The sequence below is a fragment of the Hemitrygon akajei genome, chromosome 25, assembly GCF_048418815.1.
Source record: "Hemitrygon akajei chromosome 25, sHemAka1.3, whole genome shotgun sequence".
Taxonomy (NCBI): domain Eukaryota; kingdom Metazoa; phylum Chordata; class Chondrichthyes; order Myliobatiformes; family Dasyatidae; genus Hemitrygon; species Hemitrygon akajei.
In genome coordinates, this window is record NC_133148.1 from 29,759,114 (window position 1) to 29,785,001 (window position 25,888).

The window sequence follows — 25,888 nt, forward strand, 5'->3', positions numbered from 1 at the left end:
GCCCGCGGGCCAAATCCGGCCCGCGGTGGAATTATCTTTGGCCCGCGAGATAATATCTAATTACTATTAAAGCTGGCCCCAGTAATCGAAGCGCCTATGGCGTATGATATGGCTAATGCCGAGTTTATTCAGGTACCAGGTTTTCAGGGTTTTTAGTGTTTATTCGGCAGTCTTGCTCGGCAGTCTTCTTCATAAGAAACGGAATTTGTAAAGTGAAACACTTTGTAGTTATAGCAGAGACTGAGACACATGAGAGCAGGCTGAAAAAATGGAGCCAACGAAAGCTGCGTTCGCACGCGTCCGACTGATCCGGCCCGCATGAAGCTGCATTTTGCTCAATCCGGCCCGTGACCTAAAATGAGTTTGACACCCCTGGTGTAAGGATTTGATCTGTACGAACAGCATGCAAGACAAGCTCCTCACTCTATCTTGGTACATGTGACAACAATAATCCAACACCAATACAAATACCACTATTAACAGTGAGTTCAGTGTGAAGATAAGGCCACTCTGTCATTAGAAGGAGATACAAAAACTCCAAGGCTCTGTTTTGATCTCCCGGACATCCATGTTTCTCAAATCCGTCTGCAGGGTTATTTGTTCACAGCCTGGCCTCTGGAATTCTCTTTCCAAGCGTCCACACCTCCGCGTCAGTTATCTGCCCTCAGGTTTATGTCTTGGTCTGAGTCTCGAGATCGCTGACTCATGCCAAAACCGTAAATGGGAAGCGCGTACTGACTTCAAAGTGGAAGCGTGGCCCTCACCATCCTGTAACCCGCGAGTAATAACCTGTAATCGAAGCCCCATCTGCTTAGTCGTCCAGACACTGGTCCTATTGCAATTTTTGTCCATTCCATTTTCTCCATCATAGCAGAGATTTAAGAAATAACTCATATTGAGATGCCATTCCAAAGTGAATCCCTCCTTAAGCAGGAGAGGGTATTGGAGAGGGAGAAGGACAAGCAGCGATCACACACACTGACCTTTAAGCTCAAAGATCTGGGCTCACTTCCAGCAGGGACCGATGGGATGAGATGCTTGCTTCATTTGCTACAGGCCAGAAGGATTTCATGTGAACTGACTCTAAAGACAGGTATGAGTCGGCCCTGTGCCCACTCATCGGTCCGCTGCTTCGCCATTTTAAATTCTTGTTCTTGCATCCAAATACCTTCCTCCTTTCACCCTCAATCCTCCAAATCCCTCATTCCTTTATCCTCTCCCTCCAAATCCCTCCATCATTTCACCTCTCACCCACTTCTCCAAATCCCTCCACCTTTACACCTCTCCCTCCAAATCCCTCATTCATTTCACCTCTCCCTCCATTCCTACAAATCCCTTGTTCCTTTCATGTCTCCCTCTAATTCTCCAAGCCCCTCCATCATTTCACTTCTTCTTTCATTCCTCAAAATCCCTCCATTCCTCTAAATCCCTCCACTTCTCCAAATCCCTTGTTCCTTTCACCTCTCCAACCAATCCTTCAAATCCCTCCATCCTTTCACTTCTCCCTCCATTCCTCCAAATCCCTCAATCTTTTCACACCTACCTGCAATCTCAAATATCTATTCTGGTCTCTTCCGAATCAATTGAAGGGGGTTCTTTCACAGTCTGAAGCACTAGAACTACCCCCTCCCACCACCGCCACAGGAACTCTCCACCTCTCCTCTCGCCTCCTTTAACAAACATTGCTGAACCTATCTCTCTGAGCCGGCTTTTGGCCACCTGTCCATATCCCCCTCTGTGGCTGTGTGTCAGATTTTGTTTCGATATTATTTCTATAAAGGCCTCTGGAACTGTGTCAAAGGGTGCTACATAATGCAAACTGTTGTTATTTTCAGCTCAGGACAAATTCACTGGTGAACTGGGGGTTAGGGGGTGACGGATCCTTGTGATGTACTTCTGAACTGACAGAATTGGTCAGATGGGCTGAATGGTCTCCTTCTAGGTCATAAGGTTTTTAAGGTAACTATTCTTTTTAATTCTTTCTTACTTCTCCTGTAATATTTGTATATTACATATTGCTTTTGAAGTTTGCAGACGGCACTACCGTCATCGGACTCATCCAGAACAGTGATGAGTCTGCATATCGACAGCAGGTGGACCAACTGGCGCTCTGGTGCAGTCGGAACAATCTGGAGCTGAACACGCTCAAGACAAAGGAGATGATAGTGGATTTCAGGAGACATCCCCCCGCTATGTCTCCCCTCACAGTGCTCAGCAGCCCTGTGTCCACCGTGGAGAACTTCAGGTTCCTGGGAACCACCATCTCTCAGGATCTGAAGTGGGAGCAGAACATCAGCTCCATCCTGAAGAAGGCCCAGCAGCGGATGTATTTCCTGCGGCTCTTGAGGAAATACGGTCTGCCTCAGGAATTGCTGCTGCAATTCTACACTGCAGTCATTGAGTCTGTCCTGTGCACCTCCATCATTGTGTGGTTTGGAGCCGCCACCAAGCAGGATAGAACCAGACTGCAGCGCACAGTGAGGACTGCCGAGCGCATCATTGGAGCCTCCCTGCCCTCTATTGTGGATCTGTACTCTTCCAGGTTGAAGAAGAGGGCGGGGAACATCATAAAGGACTCCTCCCATCCTGCGCACGGACTGTTTGATCTGCTTCCGTCTGGTAGGCGCTTCAGATCCTTCCAGACTAAGACTAATAGGCACTGGAGAAGTTTTTTCCCTACTGCGGTCACTTTGCTGAACAGTTAACTGCCGTTTAACTGTCGGCTAACTATTACTTGGATTGCACTACCTGTATGTATAATCTATATTTTCATTTATATTTATCATTATTATTGTTATGAGCAGAGAGACAACATCTGCCGGAAGTAAGTTCCTTGTATGTGCACAGGTACTTGGCGATTAAAGTCTGATTCTGATTCTGATTCTGATATGTGTGCACTTGTAATGCCATAGTGACTGTAATTTCCTTTGGGATCTATAAAGTATCTATGGATCTATAAGGAAACTTAAATATCAGTAAAGAGGAAGTGGTTGAGGCAGGTACAATAACATTTCAAAGACACTTGGACAGGTGCATGGATTTAATAAGGTTTATACGAGTATGGGTCAAACATGACATTAGTGCTAATATTGGTCAGAATGGACAGGTGGGGCTGAATGGCCTATCTCAATCTTTCACTGCTACGGTCGGAAGTTCCCATCTGCTTCATAAAGGCAATAGTTATACCACTGCCTAAGAAGAATAGTGTAAGCCGCCTTAATGACTATCATCCAGTAGCACTCACATCGACAGTGATGAAACGCTTTGAGAGGTTGGTCATGACTAGACTGAACTCCTGCCTCGGCAAGGACCTGGACCCATTGCAGTTTGCCGATCGCCACAATAGGTCAACGGCAGATGCAACCTCGACGGCTCTTCACACGGCCTTATATCACCTGGACAATACAAACACTTATGTCCGGATGCTGTCTGTTGACTGTAGCTCAGAGTTTAACACCGTTATTCCCACAATCTTGATTGATAAGTTACAGAACTCTGTAGCTCTCCCTGCAATTGGATCCTCAGCTTCCTAACTGGAAGATGACAATCTGTGCAGATTGGTGATATCTCCTCCTCGCAGACGATCAACACTGGTGCACCTCAGGGGTGTGTGCATAGCCCACTGCTCTACTCTCTCTATACCCATGACTGTGTGACTAGGCATAGCTCTATAAATTCTATAAATTTGCTGATGATACAGACCATTGTTGGTAGAGTCTCAGGTGGTGACGAGAGGGCGTACAGGAGTGAGATACGTCAACTAGTGGAGTGGTGTCACAGCCACAACCTGGCACTCAACGTCAGTAAGACGAAAGAGTTGATTGTAGACTTCAGGAAGGGTAAGACGAAGGAGCACATACCAATCCTCACAGAGGGATCAGAAGTGGAGAGAGTGAGCAGTTTCAAGTTCCAGGGTGTCAAGATCTCTGAGGATCTAACCTGGTCCCAACATATCGATGCAGTTATAAAGAAGGCAAGACAGCGACTGTACTTCACTAGGAGTTTGAGGAGATCTGGTTTGTCAACCAAAACTCTTCTATATATAGTACGTACTGTGGAGGGTATTCTAACAGGCTGCATCACTGTCCTTGGGGGGGGGCTACTGCACATGATCGAAAGAAGCTACAGAAAGTCATCAAATTAGTTAGCCCCATCTCTGGTACTAGCTTCTGTAGTACTCAAGACATCTCCAAGTAGTGGTGCCTCAGGAAGCCGATGTCCATTATTAAGGACCCTGATGACTCAGGACATGTCATTGTTACCATCAGGGAGGAGGTACAGAAGCCTGAAAGCACACACTCAGCGATTCAGGAACAGCTTCTTCCCCTCTGCCATCAGATTCCTAAATGGCCATTGAACCCGTGAACACTACCTCACTACTTCTTTCTATTTCTGTTTTTGCATTACTTGTTTATATATACCTACTGTAATCCATAGTTTTCTTTCTCTCTCTATTATCTTGTACTGCTGCTGCAAATTTTACAAATTTTACGACACGTGCCAGTGATGTTAGAGCTAATTCTGATGCAGATTCCGTGCTGTATGACTCCAGTGCCCCAAGCTACTTGACAGAAAGTGCTGAGTGTGAATTTCAGAGAATTTGCCAACTCATCTGACTTTGCTTTGAAGTGCAGGCCCAGGATTAGCAGAGTTTCTCCACCTACGAGAGGTCATAGGTTAAGGGTGAAAGGTGAAATATTTAAGTGGAACCTGAGGGGGAACTTCTTCACTCAGAGGGTGGTGTGAGTGTGGAAGAAAATGCCCGTAGAGGCGGTGGACAATGCTAAAAGGAAGTTCGGATAGGTGCATGGACGGGAGGGCTGTGGAGGGCTAAGATCCGGTTGCAGGTAGGTGGGGCAGAAAGTCAGTTTGGCACAGATTGGATGGGATGAAGGGCCTTTATTCTGTGCTGATGGACTCCATCAATGTTTCAGAACAAAGGACACATAAAGCAGGCCTACCCCTGCAGCGCAGGGCCGGGTCAGATCCACGTTGCTAATAGTGCCACTTTATGGATGAGACATTAAACTGAGGCTTTATCAGATGTCTTTAGATGAATTTCAAAGATGCAACTAGGACCCTTGGTTTTTTAATGATCCCCAATCCATTTACAGAAGCATAGCCAGCCAAAAATTGACACCAGGACCATAGGGAGAGGTTAGAAGAGGTCTGAAAGCTTAATAATTTAAGGAGAGTAATATTAGACCATAAAACCATATGGGAACAGAATTAGGCTATTTGGCCCATCGAGCTGATCCATTTCCCTCTCAGCCCTAATCTCCCTCCTTCTCCTCGTATCTCTTCATGCCCTGACTAATCAAGAATCGATCAGCCTTTGCCTTAAATCTATCCAATGGCTTGGCCTCCACAGCTGCCCGTGGCAAAGAATTCCACAGATTCACCGCTCTCTGGCTAAAGGAATTCCTCCTCATCTCCATTCTAAATGGACATCCCACTATTTTGAGGCTGTGACCTCTGGTCTTAACTTCCCCCCACCATAGGAAACAATCTCTCCGCACCCACTCTATCGAGGCCTTTCAACATTCAACAGGTTTCAATGAGGACACCCTTCATTCTTCTGAATTCCAGTGATTCCTGGCCCAGGGCCATCAAACGCTTCTCATATGACAAGCCTTCCAATCCCAGAATCCCCAATCAGACATTGGTGAGACCTGATTGGAGAATTGTGTACAGTTCTGGTCACCTACCCACAGGAAAGATATTGATGACTGAAAGAGTACAGAGAAAATTTGCAAGGATGTTGGTAGGACTTGAGGTCCTGAGTTATAGGGAAAGGTTACAGTAGGACTTTATTCATTAGAGAATAGGAGAATGAGGGGAGATTTGATAGAGGTATACAAAATTATGAGGGGTATTATAAGGTAAATGCCAACAGGCTTTTTCCACTGAGGTTGGGTGAGAGTAGAACTAGAGGTCATAGGTTAAGGGTGAAAGGTAAAACATTTAAGGGGTGCATGAGGGGCAACAACTTCATTCAGAGGGTAGTGAGAGTGTGGAACAAGCGGCCAGTGGAAGTGTTGGAGGTGAGTTCAATTTCAACATTTAGAAGAAGTTAAGGTAAGTACATGGATGGGAGGGGTATGGAGGGCCTTATTCCAGGTTTACGTCGAAGGGACTGGGCAGAATAATGGGTTAGTGTGGTCTAGATGGGTCAAAGGGTCTACTTCTGTGCTCTGGTGCACTATGACTCTGGATTGTAAGGGTTTCCAACCTGGGGTCCACTGCTTAATAGTATTGGTCCAGGGCATAAGAAAGTCGGAAAGCCCTGCTCTGGAACCTCAAATGGGAGAGATGTTCCAAAGGTCAGGTTCTCAGTGGCAAGAGTGACAGCCACAATAGGTGCAGGTGTCCCTGGACCAGGAGAATAGGAGGAACCCACAGTATAAAGGACCTGGCCTGGATCATGGCTTCCCCACTCAACCAACAACATTGCCACAAGATTAGAAGGGAACTCCTGAAACTCAAGTCAAAAGCGAACCTTGAAACTCCCCAGCAGACGGCAACTTGATGATACTCAAGTCCTGACCAGTTAATGCCCTGGGTGGGATCTTCCTGTGCCCTCTGCCTGCCATGTTTCAACAGCCACTCGGGAGGGGGGAAGTGAAAAGGTAACAATAATCACTAGCAACACACACAGCATGCTGGAGGAACTCAGCAGGTCAGGCAGCATCTATGAGAAAGGATCAACAGTCAACGTTTCGAGCTGGGACTCTTCTTCTGAAGAAGGGTCTCGGCCTGAAACATTCACAGTCCTGAGGAAGGGTCTCAGCCTGAAACATTCACAGTCCTGAGGAAGGGTCTCGGCCTGAAACGTCCACAGTCCTGAGGAAGGGTCTCGGCCTGAAACGTCCACAGTCCTGAGGAAGGGTCTCGGCCTGATACGTCCACAGTCTAGAGGAAGGGTCTCGGCCTGAAACATACACAGTCCTGAGGAAGGGTCTCGGCCTGAAACATTCACAGTCCTGAGGAAGGGTCTCAGCCTGAAACATTCACAGTCCTGAGGAAGGGTCTCGGCCTGAAACGTCCACAGTCCTGAGGAAGGGTCTCGGCCTGAAACGTCCACAGTCCTGAGGAAGGGTCTCGGCCTGAAACGTCCACAGTCCTGAGGAAGGGTCTCGGCCTGATACGTCCACAGTCTTGAGGAAGGGTCTCGGCCTGAAACATACACAGTCCTGAGGAAGGGTCTCGGCCTGAAACATTCACAGTCCTGAGGAAGGGTCTCGGCCTGAAACGTTCACAGTCCTGAGGAAGGGTCTCGGCCTGAAACATTCACAGTCCTAAGGCAGGGTCTCGGCCTGAAACATTCAGTCCTGAGGCAGGGTCTCGGCCTGAAACATAGGCTGTTCATACTGTCTGGCCTGCTGTGTGTGTTGCTTTGGATTTCCAGCATCTGCAGACTTTTTTGCAAATATCATCACCAGTATTTTCTCACTCTCTGAGCCCAGCAGCAACACTGCTGACATCCCTGTTTCATTTATCACCTCTGAGATGCGTTACATTTTTCATTTTAATGTATCACCAGTTTGATATCAGAGCCAGACCAATCTTCGTGGGCGACACACAAAATGCTGGGCGAACTCTGCAGGTCACGCATGAGAGGCAGAAGGGATCAAACAATCGCCGTTTCGGCCAAGGCCCTTCATCATAGAACATAGAACAGTACAGCACAGGAACAACCAGCCAGAAAGCAAATCAAAAACTCCCGAACACTAATCCCTCCCACCTACTCAATGTCCATATCCCTCGATCTTCCTTACATCCATGAGCCTATCCAAATATCTCGTAAAAGCCTCTAATGTATTTGCCTCCACCACCATAACAGGCAGCACATTCCAAGCAGCCACCACTCTCTGAGTAAAAAACTTACCCCTCACGTCCCCCTTGAACCTACCCCCTCTCACCTTCTGGTATTAGACTTTTTAACCCTGTGCAGAGGGTGCAGAGGAGATTTACAAGGATGTTCAAACAACACACACAAAATGCTGGTGGAACACAGCAGGCCAGGCAGCATCTATAAGGAGAAACACTGTCGACGTTTCGGGCCGAGACCCTCCGTCAGGACTAACCGAAAGGAAAGACAGGTTGAGTGAACTTGGCCTTTTCTCCTTGGAGCGATGGAGGATGAAAGGTGACCTGATAGAGGTGTGTAAGATGATGGGAAGCATTGATCGTGTGGATAGACAGAGGCTTTTCCCCAGGGCTGAAATGACTAGCACGAGAGGGCACAGTTTTAAGGTGCTTGGAAGTAGGTACAGAGGAGATGTCAGGGGTAAGTTTTTTTACACAGAGAGTGGTGAGCGCGTGGAATGGGCCGCCGGCAACGGTGGTGGAGGCAGATACGATAGGGTTTTTTAAGAGGCTCCTGGACAGGTACATGGAGCTCAGAAAAATAGAGGGCTATGGGTAACCCTAGGTAATTTCTAAGATAAGGACGTGTTCAGCACAGCTTTGTGGGCTGAAAGGCCTGTATTGTGCTGTAGGTTTTCTATGTTTCCATGTTCCTCTGTCCACTCTACCTGTGCCTCTCATAACCTTGTAAACCTCTATCAGATCTTCCCTCAGCCTTTGTTTCAGAGAAAACAACCCAAGTTTTTCCAGCCTCTCGTGATAGCACATGCCCTCTCAATCAGACAGCATCCTGGTCAACCTCTTCTGCACCCTCTCCAGAGCCTCAACATCTCAATAAATCAGTCTTCCTAAACAGAATCTGATGGACACCAGCCCTCTAAACTCAATAAAACTCCTCGGAAGAAAATTAAAATTTATCCCAACACCTGATGGTCAGCTCACAGTCATGCAGTTGTATGGCATGGGAACAGGCCCTTCGGTCCATTGAGTGCCTGCCGACCATGAAACATCCATATACACTAACCCAACACTAATCCCGTTAGTGTCGGGAACACAGACTAGCAGTACGGAGACACGATCCACTGCTGCCGATCTCGGTACGCAGAGACCGAGGAGGACCCCACTTTAATTGGGACGCCATGGAGACAAACGCGAAGCAGGCACGAGAGGTGTGGTTCTCGTCTGATAACTCCACAAACATATCAAAACAGACGCTGTGTGCGAACCCCTAGGAGTCAAAGAAGAACAAGCCAATAGAGTTTGAAGGTCAACTGGAAGGGTAGACAACCAGGATCGAGGCAAGAGAACGGAGGCGCGTATGAACACGAGCACACCACCAACTGCGCACCAAGGATGTCAGCTCGACCGGTGATGAAACGCCAGCAATTGCCACAGCTGGCGAACCCCACAACATTAAACACATCAGTCCGAGATACCAACATCCACCACCATGCCAAAACTATCCCTGTTATATTCTCCGCACATTCCCATGAACTGCTCCCAGATTCTGCCCCTCCACCTACACATTAGGGTCAATTTGCAGTGGCTAATTAACCTACTGACTACAGGCTTTGGGCTCTGCGAGGAAACACACATGGTCACGGACAGAATCTCCACACACTGTCCAAGGCCAGGTTTGGTTAGGCCTGAGTCAATAGTGCTGTGCGGCAACAGCACTACCCGCTGTACCGCTCTGCCACCTCAGGGAGTCAAGAGTGAGAAAGAGGCCCTGTGGATGTTTTTTTTCCCCAACAGCAGGCAATGAAAGCACCAGCTAAATATCAAGAAGGTGGAGGAGGGATAGGAAGAGGAAGGCAGATCAAATGGCAGCAAAATGATTATATAATTTGTATCAGAAACAAATTAACTGAATACTTGGCGGTAAAACAGTGAACCTATTTCTTCAGTGCTCAGTTGTGAATTCCTGATTAATAGCCAGAGATACAGGTCCCAGGGGACCGTGCAAAGTACCAATGCAGTGTGAGGTAACATTTTCACACGCCATGTGCTTTCTCAAATTCCATTACATCATGAAAGGAGGCCATTTGGCCCATTGAGACTATACCGGCTCTCAGAATGAGTTTATCAGTTCTGTAAGTTAGCTACTAAATTTGATTCAAAGAATAAATATGCTTGTACAGGAGTGTGTTTTTCTCTGTGTGTGTGTGTGTGTGTGTGTGTGTGTGTGTGTGTGTGTGTGTGTGTGTGTGTGTGTGTGTGTGTGTGTATTTTTGCCTGCTGTGTGTGTGTGTGTGTGTGTTTGCGTCTGTGTGTTTTTGTCTGGTGTGTGTGCGTGTTTGCGTCTGTCTATGCGGTTTTGCCTGTTTTGTGTGTGTGTTTGTGTTTGCATCTGTCTGTGTGCTTTCTTGTGTGTGTGCCCTTGTATTTGTGGGCCGGTGTATCTGCGTAGGTGTTCTTGCGCCTGTGGGTTTGTGTGTCTGTCTGTGCCTGTGTGTCTGTCCGCACGTGAGGAGGGTGAGAGAGGTATACAGGGAGTCATTCGCTGCACTTCTGGTCCTTTAAGAGGAGTCTGGCCTGGAAAAGATTTGCCACCATTCAAGAGCGCTGGACTCATTGACCAGTGGTTCTGGATTAATGTATGCCTGTGACAATGAACTGGAATTTAAAGTTCAAGAGGGGTGTAAAAAATTCACATGGTCCACAGAAGAAAAGCAGAAGAGATTCTCCTTAGAACCCTGTCCAGTATTTACCTTTGATTTTCATTTTTTTTTTACAAATCATTACTTTGCCCATTATCACGTTACTGTTTGCCAGATCTTTCTGTGCAGAAACTGGCAGCATGCTTCCCACTATACAAACGTGATTTTAGAAAAGATACTTCTATCACTGTGGAGGCCTCAGGATGTCCTGTGAAGGTTAAAGGTGCTTTTATTCTTTCCTGGTCTTTATTTTGCCCAGCCCATTTATCTCAAAATAAATTGGTGAAATTTCTTTCACTGAGTACACAGAGGATCTTTGAGATCTTATGTCCTAATGGGATGCAGAGGCGTATCCACCGAGTATTTTCAAGACTGATGGGAATTTGGATATTAAACAAATCAGGAAAGTGTTCCACTAGATTAGTTGGCACAGCAGGAACAAAGGGCTGAATGGCCTTCTCCTACTTTTCTTCCTTACGAGTTAACAACATGTCTGAATAGTTTCACATGATGGAGGGAGGCCAAGAGAACTCAGCCGACTACTCCATTGATTTACACTTGACCTTCAAGCAGGACCCTCAACAGCACTGGCGTGCAGAGGGATCTTGGGGGATCCAAGCCCTCAACCCCTATTAACCCACATGGGTTGGTAAAGTGATAAAGAAGGCATATGACATGCTTGTCTTCATTGCTCATAGAGTTAAGTGCAGGAGTTCAACCCCCCCCCCCCAGTTGGTGTGGGCCTTCATTGATATTAATATGGTTATTATTCTATTATGGATTTATTGAATATGCCTGCAAAAACTGAGTCTTGGGGTTGTATAAGGTGACATATATGTACTTTGATAATAAATTTACTTTGAAAATTACAGAGTCATGAAGTCATGTTGCAACGATACAAAACTTTGGTTAGATTGCACTTGCATAGTTTTGGCTAAAGGAAGGATGTGGAGGCTTTGGAAAGGGTGCAGAAGAGGCTTACCAGGGTGCTGCCTGGGCTAGAGGGTATAAGGAGAGGTTGGACAAACAGGACATTTTCTGTGGAGCATTGGAGACTGAGGGGGAGATGTGGTAGAAGTTTCACAAACATCAGAAGATCTGCAGATGCTGGAAGTCCGAGCAACACACACAAGACACTGGGGGAACTCAGCAGGCCAGGCAGCATCTACGGAGGGGACTGAACAGTCGATATTTCAGATCGAGACCCTCACTGTTGGTCGGGGCCCTGATGAAGGGTCTAGGCCCGAAATGCCGACTGTCCAGCCTGACCTGCTGGGTTCCTCCGGTGTTTTGTGTGTGTTGGACGATGCCGGTGCCCCCCCCCCCCCCCCCACCCCTGCAATTGGTCAGTCTGCAGATTACAGCCGTCCCTGCCAGCCCAGAGCTCTGCTTTGAGCGGACAACTGCGGATTTCAAAATTAAAACCCTTAATGAAGACATTAAGGTAATTAAATCGATAAATTGTCACCTAGCTGTGAAATATGGCCATTTTGTTTGCACATTATCGATCCTCTGATTAAAAAAAAACGCAGCAAGCAAGCAAGTGAAGAGAGCGCTCAGCTGAGCCAGGGGCTCAGACCGCAGTCTGCAAAACCATCCTCCCATCACAAGCCGGGCCCGCCTCAGAGGCTGTATCTCAATTAATCAATCAAATTCTTCGCTCAGAGTGCGGAATGATCTGCCTGAGCAAGTTGTTGAGGCAGGTACGATGGTAACATCTAAGGGTCGTTTGGGTGGGAGTGGATGGATAGGGAAAGTTTAAAGAGTTATGGGCCAAATGCAGGCAATTGGAACGAGCTTAGACGGACATCCTGGTCAGCATGGAGCAGACGGGCCGAAGGGCCTGTATCTGTGCTGTGCGAATCGCCGACTCTATGACCTGAGGAGTGGACAATTCTTTTCCCTCCATAAATGCTGCCTGGCCTGCTGAGCTCCTCCTGCGGGTGGTCGCCCCGAATTGAGGTGTCTCCACAAAGCAAGTCCCTGCCCAATCAACGATCGCCTCTGGAAAACCGCCTACCCTACAAAACCCGAGCCCTCAGACCTTTGCCAAAGCAGGTTAAAAATTAAAAGCTGGTTAACAAAAGGACGGAAACTTGGAGACGCTCTCTAAAAACTTCCCCTGACCAGCTCACGTCCCGAGGTAGGATCAGGGCCCCAGCCGTTGATGAGGGGGATTGGAGGGGTGGGGGTTAAATACCCCTCCAAACAATTTAGAAGATGACACACCCTGGAGGGTTTGACAGTCTTGGACCAGAGGGAACAGCTTCAGAAGATAAGGGCGTCCCTTAGAAAAGAAGTGAGGAGGGATTTCTGGAGGGTGGTGAATCTATGGATTTCATTACCACAGGCGGCTGTGGAAGCCAAATTATTTGGATATATTTAAAGTGGAGATTGAAAGGTTCTTGAGTGGTAAAGGCATCGAAGTTTACAGGGAAAAAGCAGGATAATGGGGTTGAGAGTGATAATAAATCAGCGGAGGTGGAATGGTAGAGAGAGACTCGATGGGCTGAATGGCTTAATTCTGCTCCTATGTCTTATGGTGCTCACAGCAAGTCAACAGCTTCAATGACAGATTATTTCAGTAGCAACAGTGTGATCTGATGCACGTGATAATCATTCCTGAATCACAATGTAATCTCCACACACCCTTCCCCAAAACAGCGTCTATTTTAAAAACCATGCATCGTTACTTCTTCAGTGTCACATTCCCAAACTGTTCAGCAACCTTGCAGCCAGGACGCAGAGAACACAGAGAGGGAATACAAATATGTAAAACAGAAGATCCACTGGCAGGCGGGTCAAGAATCCAAATGTTGGTGGGGTGGGGGGGGGGGGGAAGCGAGAATTCCTCGTACACAATAAGACTGGACGTAACTTTCCTGACAGCCGGGCGAGACACTGACCAATTGAATTCCTGGGACTGAGGCAGCACACTTAATGTGCCTGTTTAAATAATTATACTGCCCCTGGCCTCTAATTCTCCGGTGCCTTGCTCTCCCAAGGCCGGGTGAGGGCACGGCCGTCTTCGTCTGCGGCGACTTTCTTTGGCCGGGCAGCTGGCTATTGCTCCTGGGGTGACGGGGGCGTCATGTGGGCAGGGCGCTGAGGGCTGGAGACTGGTACCAGTTCAGCCCTCGCCCTGGCAGGGGCAACAGAAGAGAATGGGTCTCGGGGCAGTGGGTGGTGAGACGACTCTCAAGGCGTGAGAGTTCCCGGGCGGCCATATGACATGATGCTTTCCAGACTTAAGAAAACAAAGTGAGACTGGTGACATTATAAATCACAACCCAAATACCACAGGCCCTTGGCTGCCTCATAACTCTTATCAGACCCATCTTCCTATTGGAGGGTTTATGAATGCCTGGGAGCTGTTCCAACCCAATAACAAAAGCAGACCTTCAGATGATGTCATCTGCGAGGAGGTCAAAGTTCAAAGCAGTTCATAACCGTCATCTGAACCCTGGAGTGGGATTACAGCCTTGAAACCAAGCCAGGGGCTGGGGTTTCCTTTGTAAAAAAAAAGGAGTGTATGAAGTCGGGAGGGTTCTTTGGTTCAGCCCAGCTCCTGCTCCCCCTCTGGGAACAGTGCTGGTGCCGGGAATGTTGTCCGTCACATGGGGTGCCTGCACCCCATGAGGTGAACCAGGGGGACCGTTGGCAACCTGGGGAGTAATCACCCAGAATTCCACATTGGGGTCAGCCCTGCCGGTTTCCAGCTCACACAAGAATAGAAGGGTTAAATGGCGCCAACCTGGCTCCCTAGTCGGCCTAAGCTAAGAGGTTAACGCGTGTATTTAAGGTGATGGGACACGGCGCTAGGGAGGGGGAAGGAGCTTTCGCTATGGCGAACAACGCCAGAATCTTAGAATTAGAGGGAGAAAAATCCCTCTGCACCAGAAATTTGGAGCTCACTTCTCACGTAGTGGGAATGGTGCAGATCCGCTGGGAGATACAAATCTGGGGTAAGACACAGACCTGTGTGCAGTCTAGAAGGTGTTGGAATGGGTTAAAATGGGCAAAATTGCCCTTCATGGAGCCATGAACAGCAAGAGCAGTTAGGACGGAAAAGGAGGCTATTCTGCCCATCAAATCCTTGCCAGCTCCTAGGAGATCAATCCCTTCATTCTTATTGGCCACGGCCCTAGAAGTCAGTCCCTCTCTAGTGCCCATCCAGTTCCCTTTTGAAGACCCTAACAGTCCCAGATCGGAACCACACTCTGCAGTATAACATTAACTCACATCCCCCTGTGCACTTCAGCCTTCCGTTTACATTGAAATTTTGACCAGCGTTTAGATGCCAGCCGAGTCCTTGAGGTATAAAATAAAAGATTAAACTATCATTCAAAACGCCGTTGTCGCTCAAGGCAATAGCTGAAGTTATTGCATATATGTACACATATACAAACTCACAAACATGCACATGTGGACTAGTTTTGGTGGCTCTGGATCATGGTCTCTTTGGGGGCTTCTACGGTGGGGGGGTGGGGGGAGTCTGTGCTTCTGTTGGTGCAAGTGAGGGGGGCATTGATACTTCTGCTGCGCTGGCTTGTGTAAATGATGGGGGGGTGCTTCGGTGCTTCGATATTTCTATCATTCATTCTATGGGGTTGCTTGTTTCCTGATGTCTGTGAAGAGTACAAATTTCAGGTTGTATACTGCCTACGTTCGCTGATATTGAACAAGCCTTTGAACGTACACACATAAATGTACATAGACACAAACCCACCCATTCAGAGACCTGCAAATACTTCTCACATATTTATTTATTATTGAAATACAGCACAGAATAACCCCCATCCCTGATATATTTAGTTTCCCCCCCCCCCCTTTTTTCTCTCTTCCTGCCCATCACTCTGCCTGTTCTCCATCTCCCTCTGGTGCTCCTCTCTCCCTTTCTTTCTCCCTGGGCCTCCCGTCCCACGATCCTTTCCCTTCTCCAGCTCTGTAATCCCTTTTGCCAATCACCTTTCTGGCTCTCAGCTTCACCCCACCCCCTCCGGTCTTCTCCTATCATTTCACATTCCCCCCCCCCCCCACTTTCAAATCTCTTACTATCTTTCCTTTCAGTTAGTTCTGATGAAGGGTCTCGGCCCGAAATGTCGACAGCGCTTCTCCCTATAGATGCTGCCTGGCCTGCTGTGTTCCACCAGCATTTTGTGTGTTGTTGACAGAATAACCCCTTCCGGTCCTACGAGCAATCCCCCGATTTAATCCTGGCCCAATCCACAGAACGATTTACAATGACCAATTAACCTACCAACCAGACTGTGGGAAGAAATTGGAACACCCAGAGAAAACCCACATGATCACCAAGAGAACGTACAAACTCCTTACAGAGAGTGGCCAGAATTCAACCTGGGTTGCTAGCACTGTATATGCATACATACGCAGATAGACGGACTCAACACACTCGTGCAAACACTCAAGTAAATCAGACCCACCCTCAGCCCCGCACCAGGATCGCTCAGCCTGTAGACAGTTGAGTCAGCACTGAACTGGCCCATTGCTGTACCGAGGGACTGGATTAGATCAACGAGAGTGCGGAAGACAATACCTGATGGTGTTTCCAAAGCTCCTGAACATTCCAGGTTGTTACCATTCCCTCAGTCTGCAGACCACGACATTCCTTCTCCCACTCAGCCCAGTCCCTGGCTCAGGACAACTTCCAACAAAGTTAGTTAAGTCTGTCTCGAGCCTTATAGGCTCATCGGGCCAATGCTTATGCCAGTTCCCGTGGCGTGAAGCGACTGAGTGTACGAGACGCCCCCCGGATAGGATGCCAGTCTATCACCAGGTTAACCCCCAGCATTTTGCCAGTACCCATTTTCAGCTGGGTGGTCTGGAGCAATGTGTGGTTAAGAGCCTTGCTAAGGGTACAACACGCAGCCTTGGCCGGGGCTTCGAAATCACGACCTTCAGATCCAACAAAGTAAATACACACAAAGGTGCCTTGGAAAACTAAAACCCGAGGCGTACCATCAAGGAAGAAAGAGGGGAGAATTCCAGAGATTTGAACCACGCCAGCTGAAGGGACATGGGGGAGCAACAGTATCTGGGGGAGAGGCCAGAACTAGAGGGACAGGGATCTCAAAGGGTAACAGGATTGGAGAGGACTGTAGTGATGAGAAGGGCAGAGGCCATGGAGGGAACAGAAAGGAATGGTGAGGCTTTTGAAATGGAGGGATAGGTTAAATGGAAGATAGTTGGTCAGAGAACCCAGATATGACGGAGACGGGGATTCACCAGAGCTCACAGGAAGGCCGCAGAGTTTGGAACGAGTTCAGCTTTACACAGACAGTAATTGAGGGTTGTCAGCAAGGCTTTCTTCAGAGATAGGCAGACCCCAGGGACGCAAAGACATGGAGGTGTGTAGAACTCATCATTGCAAGGGTCAGATCCAGAGCTTCGTTGGATTAGCTGGTCTGGGCCAGGGGGGGTCAGTGTGGAGATGCTGTCAACACCAACCATCTGACAGACTGTGAAGGAACTCCGGGACACTAAACCCTAATGTCAAGAGTGGCAAAAATGTGGCAGATGCCCTGATGAAGGGTCTTGGCGGGAAACCCTCGACTCCATGGATGCTACCCGACCTGCTGAGCTCCTCCAGTGTGGCGGGGCAGAAGATCAAGTCTGGTCAAAGAGCTCCTGGGACACCGCGCAACTGGGAGGTTGAGTACAGAGGGGACCAGCGCCCTGGACACAACACCAAAGCTCTGGCTGAGCTTCTGCAAGCAAAACCTCGCAATACTTAGCAGCTCTGAATCCCCGCGGACTTCCGGTTTTGTAATTCCGAAGTTCCCGCACCTGCGGTTGTTTTGGCTCTCATCCTCAAATGCGGGTAAATGGGAGGAGCCCGGTCAGCAGGGACTCGACGGGCCGAAGGGACTGGTTTCCCCGCGCTGTACGGCGCAACTGAATTCAGGAGGCCACATCAAAAGGGTGGCTTACCCCAACCCACCCATGCCGAAGTCACCCTCCTGCCTCGAGCCAGTGGATCAGAGGCGGCCTCGTCTCTCTCGTCAGATTTCTGAATGGCCCGTGAACCCATGAACACTACCTCATTATCCCTCTTTTGCTCCGTCATATTTCACGTACTTTAAAACCTATTTCAGAATTCTGGACCTTACAGCAAGAGAACTCTGCCGCGGACCGTCCCAAGCCCGGTTGTAGAAGGAGGAGGGTCGCGCTTGGGGTGGGGGGGGGGCGACCCCCGTCCCCTTAAAAACCCAGTGCCGCAGAAACGGCAACAGAAGCTCCAAAGCCCTCATCCCTGGGAGAGGAAGGATCCACCAAGAAGATGGGCTACACCTGGAGACAATGAGGCGCAGGACAGAGGACTCTGGTCGGTGGCCGGTGCCCCAGTAGGGGGCAATGGGCCGGAAGGAAGTATAGTAACTGCCTCAGAGTAACAGATTGCATGACAGAGGCCAGGATAATACACTTGATCCTGGTCTGCTGCAAGACTGGTCTTTTACTGAGTGAGAAGTTTGACTGATATCCTCTCTTCACCCCTTGCACAATATCCCATGTGAGAAACCCAAGCAGAAGCAGGGGTATTTCTCCCCAGTGCCCTGGGCATTTGCGCCTGATCTGGTTCTGAGACAACATGTTATCTGGTCCCCGGCCTTCCTCAGGTTCACAGGAGCTTTCCAGGCACAAATGATCTGCGTGATTCCTGCATGAAAACATCAGCTGCCCTTCAAGAAGACTTCACTGGTGAAAAAAACCAGCTGCGGGACACCCAGGCTCGAGATCAAAGCAAGCCTTTATTTTCTTTCACCTCCTCACTCCACAGTTTCTTCAACAGCTCCTGTTATTTTAAACTCCACCCAATTCGAATCGGCGGTCCAACTGCCGATCGCCTCCTTTTATGAAGCATCTCGGGCGATCCCTCGCTCCTCAGCCCTTCCGAGTAAATCCCCCCCCCCCCCCCACTTCCCTCTGCAGGTCAGATCTGCGGGAACCCTCTGCAGCTCTCTCCGCCCCAGCCCGCACTTGCCCCCCGGGGGCCGGGGTGGGGGGGTGGCAGAAGGTCTCTGATGGATCTTGCAGGGTGATGGATGACCTGTGACTGAACACCTCCACCCCCTCCCCACCCCCACGGGGTGAAACAGCGCCACGCTCACTCTCAGACCCCTCATCTGCTCAGTTGAGTCGACCTCACACAAAAATCAAACCCCTCTACCCCATTCTCCCCACCCCACCGTTCAAACACCACATCATGAGAGACCCGTCAACTCTCATCTCAAGACTGCTTCATCCGAACAAGTTGCAAGCTTTTTTTTTCGCTTCAGATGCAAATTTAACTCAAAAATAAATTAAAACTTCACTGGGATGGAAACTCTCTCAGTGTGCTAAATCACTATGTCTTCAACATCACCAAGCCTTATATTTGGATATCAATTTGAATGCAGAATAACGGCCTTTAGAGCAGGAGAAGATTCCCCCGTCTCCTGGCGGAATCTGTAAGTGCAAAGCCGATTTAATAATCTGATTTAAGATTAATGGTGCTGAAAATTTTCCCTTTTTTTTTGAGCAGAAACGATTCCATGGAGAGAAATAGCTGAGGTACAGCTACATAAAACCCAGGCACCCGTTGCAAATAGCATCACTTACTCACTTCTACAGATCCACCGCACCTCCGTGCAGCTTCGACAAATTAAAAACGACTACAAATAGACTGCTTTGTGAAATAAACTCCCGATATAACATCTGCATCTCATATCTAGATCTGCCTAAATGCGCAGAGTGTTACATTTACATTACTCTGATGGTGTAAAGATTATTGATCATACATATTTGCACTCTGTCCTGATATAACTAGCACGAAATACATTTAGAATTAGATGATTTTAAATACTGTTAAATGCACCATGCATACATAATTTAAATATTTATTTTGCATACTCCGGGATGCATGTAGATAATACTTGCATTCCATCTGTAATATAAATATTACTGAACATATATAAACATTCATATATTTGTTCAGTAATTATTATAAAGATTAAACAATTTGGCCTGATCTGGGCTCACATTCTCTTCGTCGATCTAGATCCAGTGGGGCTATTTCTGATCACACTGATTGACGGATGTAGCTTGCTATCACTAGTACTGTAAATATTTATTGTGTATAATATTTAATACAGGGTACATTTATTCAATATGTCAACAGTTTAAGTATCCACAGTATTCTTTATCCCGTCCTGCCCGAGTGAGGTATTTGTAGAGCTTGGGATGGAGAAGGCAATGCGGAGTGAGAAAGTAGGGCAGAGACAGGGAAAGAGGGCGGGAGGGAGAGGGAGAGGGAGAGAGAGAGGGGGGGGGGGGGGAGAGGAAGTGATAAAGGGGAGGGAAAAGCAGGCGTTTGGAGAGCTGTGGGGAGGAATGAGCCAATGGACAGAACATTGAGGGGACCTCCGCATCAACCTGCGGGAAAAGGACGGGGGAAACAACGGGAGGGGAGGAGAAGCGATGAAGAGGGACGGGGAGATGAGGAAGGTATTGAGTGAGATGAGAGATGAGAACGGAGTAAGGTTCATGGACTCGGACCCGGTACAAGAATTCAATGGGCGCCTGTCGGGGGCGCTGGAATTAAATAGTTAATTATCACATTAGAGCGGGATTAGAGAAACAAATTACTCGCTGGGAAAAAAAAAACACTTGTCCTTTGTCTCCAACATCAACCCAACCCACTTTTACAAATTCGACAGACAGCCCACGTCCCCGTTTTTCTCCCCACCCCCGCACACGCCCGGGCTCGCACCTCTCACACTCGGCGCCTCTAAACCGCGCGCACAGTTGTACTTAAACACTCTTACGCACGCGCACGCATCCTCTCACACGCACGGCGTCAAGGTGCACCACTCCCCGTCGGGCACACCTTCAGAGCCCACACATTTTATCCCTCAAGTGCACCCCTCTCTCTCTCTGACACACATTCCCTCCAAGTGCCCTCGAAGCCCTCAGCCACACCACGCCTTCCAATGAAGTGCCCTTACCTTCTCCAACTCCAGTAGATGAAACCTTAGCACCTGAATGGCCTGAATCATCTGTGGAGAGAAGGGGGCATTCAGTTAGAGTGGGTCGGTGACGCGCAGGAACATTAGGGCGCTCCATCAAAATGGGCGCGCAACAGACACTCAAGAGCGCTTTCTGATGTTACATCGAGGGTCAGTTTACAAAATGTACAGCAGTACTTGATTTATGTAATGCATAACGTCGCTTGGTTAATTTTACAAGTAAATTTGGCCGGGCTCGGTTGTTCCTGCATGGGACCTCTTCTACCGGTTGGGGTACGGAAAGCGCTGGATGACAGCTAACCCCGGGTTGTATCCGTTCCCTCTCACACCGCCAAACACAACGTAAACTTTAATTACCAAATTATCCAGCTCGGGGTTGGAAGAGAATAGAGGTTTTTTCTGTTCGGATCTAGGAAACAAAAGAATTGGAGAATATTTTAATATCAACAGATTGGAAATAGTGGACTCCAATCCATGCTCAAACCCCTCATCTGCGTCCGGGGTAGAGAGGACGGGGGTAAGCTATGTCTAAGCGAGTCGTGGCTTTGCAGGATATATCAGGACTTTCCGATTTTACAACTGTACACCTATCTATTCATACACACGGGGCAGTCAGACGCCAAAAGTTACATATCCAGACAATCCTCTCTCTATCTCTTACACACACCCCGCGACGCGCACGGGGATACTCTGTTAGACACATTGGACGCGCGTGCACACACATACACACGTACAAAAGCACACAAACACACATACGGGGGTACTCTGTCTGACACATTGAACGTGCGTGCCCCCCCCCCCCCACACACACGTAATCTCTCAGACTCCTTGGACGCGCGTGCACACCACACACGGGGGTATTCTCCCAGACACATTGGGCACACATACATACAAACATACAAACACAAACACACGCAACAGGTGTTCTCTTAGACACATTCTTTCACCCACAGTCTTACACTAGTACAAATTAATCTCGCTCACAATACCATCTAAGAAAAATACAGAATTCCGACAGCAAAACACACCCTGCTAACAACAGTCTGCAGAACGGCAATAAACACATAAATCCCTCGTGGCGGTGATTACACACACAGTTACACATTTACATTCAATCACTTCAGATTATAAAATGAAGTAGGTCTGTACACATGGTTACACATGCACATAAACACATCCGACCACCAAACCCCTAAAACAATAAATAGCATGTGTACATAACCCGTAAACTCACGCTCGATGTTTACACGCGCGCTCACCACACGCAGTTTATCCCTGGTCAGAGGCGATATCCTAATCCCCCTTTACACACCACTTACACAGTCTGTGCACAATCACAGTTTACACGCACACAGCCTGCACTCACAACTTACTCGAGTAGGCACACAATCTCAGTTACACTCACAGTTACCTTACGCATCTCTCGTACACACAAATGCGCTCCGTGCCGGTTTTGGATGGGGGCCTCTCAACGAAGATCACAGTGAGAAATATTCTGTTGTATTCAATTTTATTGTATGGTTCTGGTTTAAGGGGGGGGGGGTGAATAAACGGCCCGATTAGAGTTAATGCGGACTCCCCTCCCCTCCCGGCCTCTGAACCGCTACGGCCCGGCCCCCGCCAGGGTCTGTGGGGCTAATGGGACCTGTGCTCTCCTAAATCAGCAGATTCCTTCCCGTCCCACTTCTACCCGGGAAAGCTCGGTTCCTTTCCGAGGGCGCTCATCTGCCTCGATTCTACCTGCGAGGTGCGAAACTGTATGCGCAATCCCCACGGTCGATCTCTTCTGGAATATCAAATAAATCCATTTCAATACGATTTCTATTTGAAATCGCTGCTTTTATTAGCACTGATTGTTATTTAAATTAATGTCTGATTGAGAAATATACTGGAGGCGCTGAAATTAATCAGTTGGATTTCACACCCATATTGATAATGTTTGGCGCGCTCTGCGTAATTACCTGGACAATTAGGAATCAGAGTCGATGCGATTCTTAGGAATAAAAATTCCTTTTATCTTGTCTATGTGTCTACACTACCTACTGCGCACACAATTTAAACCGATTTGTGGCAGATTTTATGTCTTAAATCAGTGACCCGAACATATTTAATAAATTGATCCCATAGTTAATATACGTCTGAATTATATCCCACAAACACACACACACCCACACTCCCTCACGCTCACACAAATCCGAAACACTTTATAATTCTGTGCCCAATTCACAAGTGTTAACCTGCAGTGACACTTGCCCTACTTGTAATATAGTCCACAAACATTCCACTTTCTCTCAATCCAAATTACTTTCATCTGGTTTTTAATGCTGTTCTTCCCTCGCTGCGGGACCTGTTTAGCGAACACCGCGATGTCTTCGTTGAAGGTGTCGGAAGAGCAAACATCCCCGCCGGCTACTCCCACAGTCCGGGGAGTGCACGTCGCCAGCTCGCACTTCTCAAACACTAGGGCAAGGAGCGGGAATAAGGGGTGCCTGTGTGTGCGTGTGTGTTGTGGAGGGATGGGGAGGGAAGAGGAGAGAGTCGGGATGGGGAGAATGGGAGACAAAAACAGATCAGAGGTTATAAAAGAAAGGACTCCTCCGAACAAAATATCAACTCCGTCAAACACCCCGAACCCACCAACCCCTCCAGCCTACCAAACATCTGTAGACTTTTCCTCAAACCCTGCCCCTTACTCCTCGGCGTAGCTAGACGCCCTCCAGAAATGTCGGCAGCTTCTAAAAGCGTACTAGGAGGCGAGGAGTGATTATATAAATGGACTTAAGAAATTAGATAATAGATACTTATTAAAATCAGCATGAGGCAAAACGAGGAAGATTGAAACTATTAATAAAAATATATTTATAGATCCCAGATTTTTAAGAATTTATGCATAGTAGATCACCATTGTGAGTTATCATAAACGTACAAAGGTGAACAAATTAAATACTATTAATCCTGGAAAATAGGGTTGCAATCTTCGGTTTGATCAGACATCGACAATCTAAAGTAGGACATAGCAGAAGTTTGAAATATACCCACAGTCTTGTGCATGAAACAACAAGAAGCAACTGCGGCAAAGACGGACCAAATCCTTGTTAGGGGATAGAACGTAAATCGACAATAAAATGATAAGGAGCCGTAAGATATATATCCGCGCGCATTCTCCCATGTACTTGTTAACATTTGCAGTGTTTCACACACAGTCGTGTTTGTATGACACACTGTTTTACAACAATTCATTCACAATAGTGTGCGTTTTTATATACTTGCTGGCGGATACGGTACGAATCCGATTTGTTTCTGTGTGGATCTGGTGTCAAAATGTTGTGTGTTAGCAACAGTTATTGGGGGAGGAGGGGGGCACAGTTTTAGAAAAAGAGTGAATCCAATTTATTCTGAATCCCAAGGATTAAGGAATTTCCACCACACACTTTATACCAGGGTGTGTATAAACTCGAGATAGGCTGCATATTTAAAGCCCCGTCCCTTGTTACCACTTGCCACGGGGAAAAAAGGGGTTTATTTTAAAAAAAACTTCAGATGATATTTTAAGTCAGTTAGCAAACCCAAAATTCAAGTCACCCGACGGCCACAGCTGACCAGGTGATTAAAGTGACCCAGCTGGGCTAAGGTGCGTTTTTTTTTATGCGATTAACAGCACTGGAAAAGCTTTTTAACCCTTGTTAGTTAACCCCTACGTCCAGTTTGATTTAAAGTGTAAATCTGGGAAATCGGCCGGCGCCGAATATAAAGTGAAAGGCTTCTAGCTGAACCCGGCGCACTGAATCTCAGAACCCGCAGTTTCAGTCACAAATACCCGACTGCAACGGCTGTTCAAACCCGAGCAAAGGGATTCAATCCGTGCAGTTAGGGCCCTTCCGAACTATTTGCCCAGATTTACAGGGAGCCTAGAAGATTACAGGGAGACTAGAAGATTACAAAGGGCGCGGGAAACCGCAGCGATTTTGTTTAAATTGTTAGAAAGTGGAGAAATGTGAGAAACTTGCCGGGTCTCATATCACAAATCCACTGAGTTTTCTACAGAGCAAAAATATACCGCCTCCCAGAGTTGTTCAGCTGAGAACCAGCGGCAGACAAGCGCTTAATTGCTGCATGGTTTAAACGTTCAGTGGGAGAGAATGCGGTTTGGGGTGGTTTGGCTGTGGTGCGTGGACACCTCATGATTGTTTCCCGGCCCCCTTCGCCTTACTCAGCGACATGAGCCCGTCTCCCCCCCTGGCCTGCTGGCACTCCGCAGCTGTTGAGTCCAGATTTTGCTGCGTCGGGCAAAACGGGCAAACGGGGCCGAACTTTAAACGGCTTTGGCCAAGTCTCCCTCACTCAGCTTCCACCCCAGTACTGATTACTTAGGACTTACTTACACAAGCTAATTCCTAATTTTGAACAACCCCGCTCAGCCCAGGCATTGCACGCGTATTCTTGTGCAGATAAAGCATTTCATTAAATTCTGATCGCCGTTTTACTTTGGGGTGGGAAGGGGAGGATATCTTGGTGCCGCTTGTTAACAAACGGCAAAAATGGGCGACCTCGGCTTTAATCTACAGGCGCCGTCAAGGCAGATCGAACAGTTGCTTCCTTGAAAGTCACAGAATTTGAACAAAAATATTTTTTTGTGTCGAATAGAGAGACAGGGACTGGGCATCTGGAGTGGGAGCGTAGAGAAGTGTATGGTCATGTCCTTTGGTAGAAGGAGATGTAGATTATTTCGAAATCGGGAGATAATCAGCAAACGAAGGCGGAAAGGACCCCAGGAGTCCTTAAAGGTTAACTTGGAGGTTGGGTCAGTAGTGAGGAAGGCAAATTCAAGTCGAGCACTTAATTCGATAGAAATGCTTAAGGATGTAATGCCGAGGCTTTATAAGGTGTTGGTCAGATCACGTTTGTTGCATTTTAGGTCCCATGTCTGTGAACTATTCCACCCGTCGGGACTCTGCCCGGGGAGCCGTTCAATCTCACCTCGTGAAAGGGAGCCAACTGGGACAATTCTGACCTTAAGGCCGAACCGAAACGCATATAAAAAAATAAATGCGCCTATTCCCTCCCGAGAAGAGGGGAGGTCATAAGTGTCGCTCCCCTTGGCTGAGGTGCCGAGGTGTGCTGGGACTGTCGCCTTCCCAGCGTGGTGCAGATACACGGGCTAACATCTTGCGGAGACTGGTGAGATTTGGGAAAATGAAGACAGTTCACAAACCCGACCTAAACCGACCCTAACCCATTCTCTCCACCTCCACGACAACACTTTGACCTGTTTCCAGGGTTGAAGAAATTGGGATCTTCCTTCCCCTCTGACCGGAGAGAACCCCGTGGGGTACG

General features: G+C 47.9%; 1 protein-coding gene across 2 annotated transcripts in view; it reads right to left on the reverse strand.

The window, feature by feature from the left end:
- Positions 1-23,043, reverse strand: part of LOC140716490 (homeobox protein meis3-like) — a 236,230-nt gene extending 213,187 nt beyond the window's left edge. For both annotated transcript variants that reach the window (XM_073029273.1, XM_073029272.1), the window contains exons 1-3: positions 22,902-23,043; positions 20,912-20,963; positions 20,534-20,584 (exon numbers count right to left, since the gene is read on the reverse strand). In XM_073029273.1, the coding sequence (XP_072885374.1) occupies positions 20,534-20,584; positions 20,912-20,963; positions 22,902-22,954 (156 nt within the window). In that variant the 5' untranslated portion in view covers positions 22,955-23,043. The remainder of the gene's footprint in view (positions 1-20,533; positions 20,585-20,911; positions 20,964-22,901) is intronic.
- Positions 23,044-25,888: the final 2,845 nt, after the last annotated feature.